The 9,353-nt window shown below is 49.2% G+C and overlaps 2 protein-coding genes across 2 annotated transcripts in view; both read right to left on the bottom strand.

The window, feature by feature from the left end:
- Positions 1–292, bottom strand: part of NEUTE1DRAFT_103066 (uncharacterized protein) — a gene marked incomplete at both ends in the record, with an annotated part of 1,542 nt that extends 1,250 nt beyond the window's left edge. The window contains 2 exons of the mRNA XM_009855154.1: positions 19–50; positions 174–292. Of these exons, the coding sequence (XP_009853456.1) occupies positions 19–50; positions 174–292 (151 nt within the window). The remainder of the gene's footprint in view (positions 1–18; positions 51–173) is intronic.
- A 5,496-nt stretch (positions 293–5,788) lies between these two features.
- NEUTE1DRAFT_103065 (uncharacterized protein) lies at positions 5,789–6,672 on the bottom strand (the record flags this gene model as incomplete). Its single annotated transcript, XM_009855153.1, has 3 exons — positions 5,789–5,897; positions 5,964–6,181; positions 6,511–6,672. The coding sequence occupies 3 exons, from the start codon at positions 6,670–6,672 to the stop codon at positions 5,789–5,791; spliced, it is 489 nt and encodes a 162-aa protein (XP_009853455.1).
- Between the last annotated feature and the right edge of the window lie 2,681 nt (positions 6,673–9,353).

Raw genomic sequence — 9,353 nt, 5'->3', positions numbered from 1 at the left:
CCCCTTTCGCAACCTCACTTGACTTTCCTCTCGAAGGCTCTTTTCTTGTTCTGCGTCAAGATAAAAGACAGGAGCGTCAAGAATGACCAAAGCTGACATCAACCCGTATACCCGTTACTCCACTCAAACGTTCTCCTCACACCCATCGAAGGGTCGAAAGAGTCATCACTCACTGGAACTGGTCCCGGTTTCCCAAGCGCCAGCCTGGCACAGCTTGTGTCGAATCTCCCCGATAACCACTTGGCACATTGGCAAGTACATGGCAAAGTAGCGGTACCTTGATAATGCCCATGTCAGTTGCAGTGCTGGGTATGGCATAACAGCTGAGGTGCTTCGGCGATTTGGGACTTCACGATATCTTCCCTAGCTTCAAGGGGAGAGGAAAAAAAAAAAAGAAGAACACCCGACTTGAGTCTCTCAGCTGGCCCAGCTCAGACACCCCGAGTTTCTTCTTTCGTATTTGACCGATCTCTCAACTCTTTCCTCACGTTTGATCCCTGATAATGACCCGAAAGGCGTTTGGATGCCCATTCTTCCAGTCCAATGTTTGCAGAGCATTGAACCCATGGACGGTGAATGATTGTCGTGGGAGCTGGCATTTGACCGACTCAAGCCATCTTTCCTTTTCTTTTTTTTCTTTCTTTTTTCTTTTCCCACCTAGTCAATCTTAAAGAATTCGGAATCTCGCATGAGCTAGCCCCAGATACCCCCAATACGTCAACTGTGCTACTTAATGGCTCGGCATGCATTGCGCCCTAGTGCGCCACAGCTCACGGATGGTTCGTATGTAACCATTTCGCGCTTGATCGGGTATTGAAGATTGTTTTCCGCCCTTTCCGTCATGGCTGCTCAATATACCTTGCTCCTCAGTCTTAATCGAGCTTCAGATCATCATATTGCAGAATGAGGGTTGCGCTCAAGCACTTGGCATGAAGCATGGCTGAATGGTCACCATATGCCACTAGTGAATCGAATAATGTCCAAGCAAGAGCATATCGATGTGTACAACTTTGTACAATGCAAATTATGGAAGCACTATGAGAGGTTCTAGTGGCCGATCTTCTTATGTGTGTGTCAAATCTGACTCGGCCCCCCACACTCTCAACCTCTAATGTGGATAGGATTTGAGACAACATGCGACATGTTGGGATATTCTCTTTGACGCACCCTGCTTCCCTTATCCGTGTGTTTCAAAGTATGCACTGCTGGCTATTTAACGGTCTCCATCAAGTCAGCATATGAACGCATGTTAACCATTGGCTGGCTTCGAATCAGTGCGCTCGCTCTTGCTTGCCTCTTGATGATTGTTCAATGGCAAGTTTCCCTTGACCTCTTTTACTATCGAATGTCTCTCTTACTATCTATCTCAAGTTCCTTCAGTTGATAGAACGCGGACGTGGCGCCTACTCTCTTTCCTGGCTTCTCAAAACGGACTGACCTAGTAGTTCACGAACCGTTATTGCTACCAACTTCCCGCACTCCCGTTGGAAACCAGTGTCTGACGTTCCCACATTCATGATATTTGACAGCGGGTTTTTGTCTTGCAAAATGCTGCTTTCTACAACCTATATCGACATACGGCGCTCTGTCACAGCTTGTTGGCGCCTAGCTACACTTTTCTACACGCCTCCCGCTCGTTCTTATTTTTGTTTTTTCAAGCCTTTCAGCTGAGATTGTAAGTGCCGACACGGTGCGAGAGCCGACATGGTTTCCGAGACAAGATATAAGCAGAATGTCTCGGTCGGTCAATGACTGCGAACGGCCCGATGGGCTATGGTTGGACGCTTTCCGGTCTCTTCGGGAATAGACAAGCCTCATGCCAAGATTATATGAACTAATAATCTATTGAGCGCTTGTTCGGCCATAGTTATGTCCGTTCTCTCTCTACAAACGCAAAGTCAGCTATCAACCGCCGCGTAAAGTCACGCCGGTTTCACGGCTTGGCACCCATCTAAGACGCTTAGAGCGAGACCTACAGATATAGGGCGTACCTGCTCGACTCGCTATCTTTCACGTAGTTGGTCACCTACATCACTATCGAAACGCCCAGCTACGATGTCATTAAACGAGGCTCGCCTTGTAACCACGTCCTTACGTTTTTGACTGGGTAGCTGAAGGGGGCCTGGCAAGCTCAAAACGTTGGGAGTGAGGCTAAAGCATTCTATAGACTGGGTGATATCGTCAGTGCCCAATCATACCGCTACTAATATTCTTTTCTTTCAACTTTCCCATGTCAAACATTTCTTTTTTCTGTCTCGAAGATCCGTCGACCTTGAGAAGAACTCTTAGCGTACATCTCTCTGGTATCTGCCAAAGGACACCACGCGAACCGTCCGACCGGCGGGATCCGCTTCACTGGTTCAAATACTTACAGCAGGTCTGTCCCGCTCTGCACACCGTGGAATCCTAGTGCATACTCACCATCACATGCGCCTTAGACATACACTGCATGTTGAAAAATTGCTCGTCGGATGTTTCTTACTCTACCATTCATTCCCCAACCGCTGTTCTGCGGGTGATACACATACCTATCTACAGGTTGTGATTACAATTTTGAATTCCCACTCCTACTCTTTCGACTTTTGCCTCATTCATACAGTCCGTTCCTTTACTCATTGGGAGTGTCCTCCACGGGATGATACCCTCTTTCACATACCCCTTGCTTAACCTTATCCATTCCCCTTGCTCGGCCAGTCCTTGCAGTAGATCCCGCGCGCTTTTGTTGATCCCGTCCAGTCCCGCTCAGTTTTCCCTTTTCTTTCTTTGCTTTTTTTCCATCTTGGTCAAAGAACGGACAAGGGGCATGGTAGCATCCATACTATGCCCGTGGACTTAAGCCTCATTTCTAGAACTATACAGTGTGAGTGTCGCAGACGGTTACTCTTTGAAACTAACTCCATGTTAGCAACAATAGTCCTGTTCAAAAGGGTCTCCTTCTGAGTCGATTAGCGTTGGCACCTACAGGGCTTTTGGTCACATTTCTCGTTATCATCTTTTGGTTCTTTACATATTGATGTGTCTGCAAATTGTCACTTGCTAGTAGTCAATAGCTTCTACGTTCAAGTGACAATATCTTCAAAGTGCGAATTTCCCAAGAGGCAATGTGCGTGGCATCGTATCAGTAAGATATGCAGATGGTAGCTCGAGTCTCTTGTACACAATTCCTCGGAGCTTGGGAGTATATTTTCTATGACGGATGCCTCACTTTCAAAGCGCCCTGAACGGTAGACATTCCTCCATCTTACATGTACAGCCGCAAAGGAGAGACGAGCTGGTGGGCAAGATTGGAAAACAAGAAGAGGAACAAGATCAAGAGGCTGGCGTTCCACGCTTAGAGCAACGCCTGTCCTGGTCAGCTTCTGAAGGTTTACTGCGTCTCGAACGTACGTCCTTTACGCGGACTCCCGGTGCTTCCTCCGAGCCCAGGCTTAAGGCGCCCGCTCAGAGATGAGACGAAAATGTGCCCCTCATAGGGACAAACTTGCTGCCCTCCTTCCAACAACAACAACAACAACAACAACAACAATAGCCACTCTACTCTCCCATATAGTGCAGAGGTTTAGCATATTGGATTTTCAATCATCCACATTGAAATCTCCAAAGACCCGGGTTCGAACCCCGGTGTGGGAAACGGCACCTTTCTTTTTCGTCTTTTTTTTTTTCGTCGGGAACGTTTGTGTTGTTTGTTCAAGTGCCGACATGCGTTGCGTACCTGCACTGCGGACCATGACGTGTGCCTGCCTTTGCGATGGGAGGATTTCGCTACGTTTGTTTGCTCGCTTGGAGGCAAATATCTGGACGCAAGCTACCTTGAGTACCAAGCAGAGACGTAGCATTCCGTCTTCAGTGGCAATAACCGTCATTTGTGAGAAAGTGTGAGAAAGTGTGAGTAAAACTCAACCTTTTAGATATCCAGAAATGGCAGTCTTTTATATATCATAGCTCACGCTCGTGGAGTGTTATCTCTACCTTTATGTCCTAGCCTTAGGCATTCTCTCGAAAATCACCGCAATCATCGAATGTACCTAGGCTGTCGCGAGCATACCTACCTATCTGACGCTCTACTTCATAGATCTTAGCTCCTTCACCAACAAACTCCGTCCGGTCCAAACGTTCAAGATACTCACCCACCGCTTCACACGAGGTCAGTCGTGATAAGTAGAGGCATTCTGTGACGGCCGACTGACAGGCCTCGCAGCCGATATCTATAGGTACCTACCAAGCTCGGGCTACCAGTCGCCGCAACATCGCAAAAGAAAGAAGCCGTACCAATCAATCATCAATGTCTGGCCTTGCCACAACCAAGTCTGGAGGTGATGTACTCAACAAACGTCTTGATGAGCCATCCACTCCATGCCCCCTTAATGACGCTATCTTGAACTATGTTCTATCGGGGGTTTTACTCAGTTCAGTTACGCCCAGGGGTTTTTCGGATCTCCCTAGCCAGAGTCCCGCCCTGGTAGAGCATTGAAGATCTTGACTGCTGCGGTGATGTAAGCAGGAGTTCGGCTAGGTACATGCAGTAACGAGACACTCAGTCCTAACTTTGGGAAGGAGCTCTTCAACTGCAGGATTTAAAACGCTGCAGGGACAATGGGGGTAGAAAATGGGAAGGCGGGGACGACGGAGAGAAAGAGTGAGAAGCGGTGATTACCGTTGTAGAGGTAGGTACGTGGGGGAGGACTGCAGTGGAAAATGAACGGGCGTGGAAGAAGGGAAAGTGCTATCTGCATGTGCTTGCCTCATGCAAGCAAGCGGACATGCCTGTACTGCATATTTCATTTCTTAGGCAGGTAGACTTTGCTAGTGAAGCTGACTGCATCTGGATTGCGAACATCACCACCACCAATCATCATCATTATCATCATTAGCAGCAGCAGCAGCAACGCACTAGACTTTCCGGACTCTGGGGCTTCATCGTCTTGCTACCTAAATCCTGTCGTTTGAGGTTTGGGATGCTCCGTCTTCAGTGAGATCTCGCTCTCGGTGTTGGATCGTTCATGCTCGGGTTGTTCTTACGACCACTCGTCTGGCTTCCAGTCCTTGCCCATTCCCATTCCCCGTCTTTGGTCGGTAGTCGTAGTCTATGAAACCCCTTCACCCAACCAACTCGATCATTTTTAAATTGATGACTACCGGCTTGGAGCAGGTATCAAGAGAGTAGCATGGCTTTGGTTTTTCCTTTTTCTTTGTTTTTTTCTTCTTTCTTTCTGTTTTTCTGGTTTTTTTTTTTTTTTTTTTTTTTTTTGTTTTTTTTTTTTTTTTTTTTTTTTTTTAAATACTTTAGTGAGCAAGCAAGCCGTCGCAAGACCATGCTGCTCAGCACAACCCCATTCATTCCACACTCGTCCCGCATGTGTTCATCGGCAACTCGAGCATTGGGTTCTCATCGTCCCTCGGACTCTCTCCTCAGTCAGCAGGCGGACCTTGTCTCTTCTCTGGGGCACTGGGACCGACCGCGGCAATGAGTGTCCATTCTTGATGAATGGCACAGCCGCGGCCGGCCCAGTTTGGAAACGAGACTCGACAACGAATACGGACCGGACTGAACCAGGCACATTGCTAACCAGTTGGGATCCTGGAGGTGTAGCAACAGAGGAAACCGCTCGCTGGAGTTTGCCAGATGCGAAACTTGTCATGGGCCGCCGACTCCCACGCGAGTTCCTGGGGCACTGGGACCGACCGCGGCAATGAGTGTCCGCTCTTGATGAATGGCACTGCCGCGGCCGGCCTACGCACAATCTGGAAACGGCTCGACAACGTAGCCGCCCCCCTTCGAAGAGTGGGATCAGTCTTCGCCCTCCTTGCGTAGAACACCTCGTAGAACACCTCGACCGTCGCAGCAGGAGCGAGCATATGTGGCTGGAGTCCTCAACAGCTCCTCGTTTGTGATCGGGCTGGATTGATTGTTAGTACAATGTTCACACCAGATACTCACAACTGGAAGGCACCTCAACACTTACTTGGGAGCTTCAGCACCAACCATCTCATTGAGACGTTCCTCCTCGTTCTTATCGTCCTCGTCGGACTCACCGGCAACTTGAGCAATGGGGTCCTTATGATCCCTCGGGACTCCCTCCGCGGCACTGACTGGACTGACCCGAGCCCCAAAGAAGCTTTGAATGGTACACTTCGAGTCGCCACCTCGGGCAGAGCTCATCGTAAGCGACGACGCGATAGTCTGGGTTCTCCTTGGCGACCTGGAGAATGAGATTAGTAACTGACCGTGATAGGTTCAATGAAAAGAAGGGTAACACGTACGATAGAGAGACCCATGTCATGAGTCGGGTCAAAAACCGTGAACTTCGCAACCCATCACCATCGATCTCCATTCGTCTTCTCTCCGCTTATACTCATCTGCCGCCCTCCACTATCTTATCCATTTTCTCCAGACTTTCGATCATATCTTTGTAGAAGTCCTCGTGCTGAGGAAATCCCACCAATTAGTAAATTGGGCTCAGTGATGAGCAAAAGAAAAGATGGATGAGAATGAAAAAAATAATCACATACCTTGTTTTGGATGGGAACAGGCTCGACCACTTCCGGGCCTTGGCCAGTGTGACCGCTGTTGTTGGTCACCGGAGCTGTGTCCACGTCCTGAACGGCGCCACCAAGTTTCAGGTCGCGGAGCGCGAGGAGACAGTCGAGCTCCTTCTGGGTCAGTCTGTCCATTTTTGATGACTTGGAACTGGTGGCCAAGCAATGAACCACGCAAGATCTGTTGTACTGCGAGTGTCAGAAGCGTGACCATGTGGAGGGCGAGTTAGGGTGGGATGTTGCGATCAAAACAATATACATAGTGCAGTGAGAGAGCACCCGGCGACGTTGCTGTGATATTTCAAAGATGAAGAATAGAACAGGGGTTTTGAGGGCGAGAGGCATGTAGAGGTACTCACATGGTGTGGACAAGCGCTGTTGCCTGTCGATGATCCCTAGATCACCTGTCTCTGCTTGATAGCTTGGAAGAGCGCGAGAGGACTGTGATGTTTTGCGTGTCAGATACATGTACGTCCCTTGACGACGTGGTGAGACGCTGCGACAAAAGGTACCTATATATATATACGACTGGATGAAGGATACGCGCGGTAGGGGTGGTGCCTCGCGCAGATATGATAGAATAGGAGAGACAAGAGGATGAGGGGAAATATATAAAAGGGAAGAGTTTACTTACAAGCTGCGTGACTGTGTGGGAATGTGTGTGGTTGTTGCTGACGTGGCAATCACTTCGCTTTGCTTGGTAGTTTGCGATGTTTGCGAGCAAGAGGCGAGAGGTCAAGTGGATGGGGTGAGCAAAGTATGACTCTTGTGGTGAGGGGGAAGATGGTGGTGGAGGGAAGTTTCAAAGAGGAGAGGGAGCGATTAGAAGGGCCACTCTGGGGAAAAAATAATTGTGGGCTTGACTTTGTGTGTGCCTGAGGCAAGGCTGAAGGGGAAGCACAAACGGAGGCAGCCTATGGCTAGTATAGAGTATGTAGAAGACAGTTTATCAAGCTGGAAGGCACAGCGCCTGCCGGCGACGGAAGCGCGGACAGTGAGTGCGCGGCAAGGGCACGGAATTCCAACGGGCCGGAAAGAAAGCCAAGGAAGGGGAGGGAGGGGGGTGAGAAAGACAGTACAAGTAGACAGGTATTTTCTTTTCAACTAAACTGACGCTTGGTAAGGGGAGAATACGCGTCGATGTATCGTGGACGTGGTCTCAGCCCCTCTTAGAAACTCGTTATCATCTGGTCACCCCGTTGTGGTATTAGCCACTACCAGCAGAGCCACCGCTTGGGACTGCTTCCTCAAAGAAAAGAAACATCAAGCCAGTTCGGAATTCAGTTCACGTTACATACATGATTCTGATGTTCTTGTTACTCGATTTAACATCCTGGATGCGGAATGTATATATACAAAGCTTGATTTTCTTCAGAGCTAGACAATAGAGAGACGTGCAGAAAATCTGTTGAGCTTCTGTTATCGTAGCTGGGTTGCTAGCACGATTACACTTGTAAATCTACAAAAGTAGATGATCATATAAAGTACGAAGGAATAACGAACAAGTTACTAGCTTTGCCTGTCTGAAACCGTCACGCCTTCAGTTTCCCAACTATCGCCATACATCTTGGTCTGGTGTTCCCGGTTTGATAAGAGATGGGTGCTACAGTAAAAAGGGCACTACTGGACTGCTCGTAAGGAAAGTGGATTACCTCTGCCATCCCTCTGCGTTGTAGATTCGTCAACCGAGAGGGTAGCGAGGAAAGTGTTGTTTCTCAAGTATCTGCTCGCAGCTTCGTTGGCCAGTAGATAGACAGGTCAAATTCGAATTTGAGGAGGTTCTCTTCTCGAATACATCCTTGGTCTGGTGGCGAAGCCCTTGCGCTGCCATTGATTGCGCCAGCATTGCAGTGTTATTTTGATATTTGTCGTGAAAACGGCGGAACTTGATCATCCTCTATCCTTGTCGGGCGTGCTGTTTAAGCCGTTCTTTTGGAAGAAACGAGACCGGTCGTTACTGGACCATGGCCGTTAGCGTCTGACTGAGCCCCAGAAGCGCATCTTCCATTCCTCTCTTCAGGGTCTTGACGCGACTTGCACGGAGCTGGACTAAACATTGGGTCTGCGTCAGGGAAAGGTTGGGATTCGGCGCGATCTGTGTAATCGTGGAGGTTTGTGAGGCGCCGGTTGGAATGGGTGTGATAGCCATGCCGCAGGTCGGGGTTTGAAAAGACAACAATGACCCAAGTCAAAGGAGAAGGGAGACATCTTGTCGTCGCGGGGAGAAGAAAGGTCGGCAGCAGAAGGCTTCAGTTGGTGGGTTAGGACTTCCATTCCAGGCAAGGCACGGGCAGGTACCTGCTGTAGGTGGTTGAATGGAAGGTCTTGGTTCAGTTGTCGAAGATTGGGCATTCGGAGAACCTGAAGAACCACTTTCCATGTCTGGACCGGTCGGCACTCAGATCATACCTGATGCATTACACCTTCCCTCCGGATTCACCAGGTGATTACCTTGCAGCCACGGGCTTTGAGCCCGGTGATGTCCGGCGGGGACACTTTCACTTCACCGAGTCGACAGTCCTTCATTGCGCATTTCCACCTGACATACATATTCGACCCCCACTGAAAATTTGCCCTTGTGTGATAATCCATCTTCTTTGTTCACCTTGGTTTTCCACGACCGAGTGATTCGGCTGCTCAATGTCGACGACGGGAGTGCTTGCTGGATGTTGGTCCTCCCATAGAGGTAAGCTTGGCGCACAATGTTGGCAGCTGGCCGACAACTGCCAACCTAAGCTCGGGTACCTTTTACCGCAAAGAGATTCCCTTCCATGGCGGGATTCGACCCAGATTCCAGGTTCCAGGAAGCGAACTAC

Source organism: Neurospora tetrasperma (assembly GCF_000213175.1).
Source record: "Neurospora tetrasperma FGSC 2508 unplaced genomic scaffold NEUTE1scaffold_5, whole genome shotgun sequence".
NCBI lineage: Eukaryota > Fungi > Ascomycota > Sordariomycetes > Sordariales > Sordariaceae > Neurospora > Neurospora tetrasperma.
Note: the sequence above shows the minus strand (reverse complement) of the source record. Positions and strands in the feature narration are given on the sequence as shown.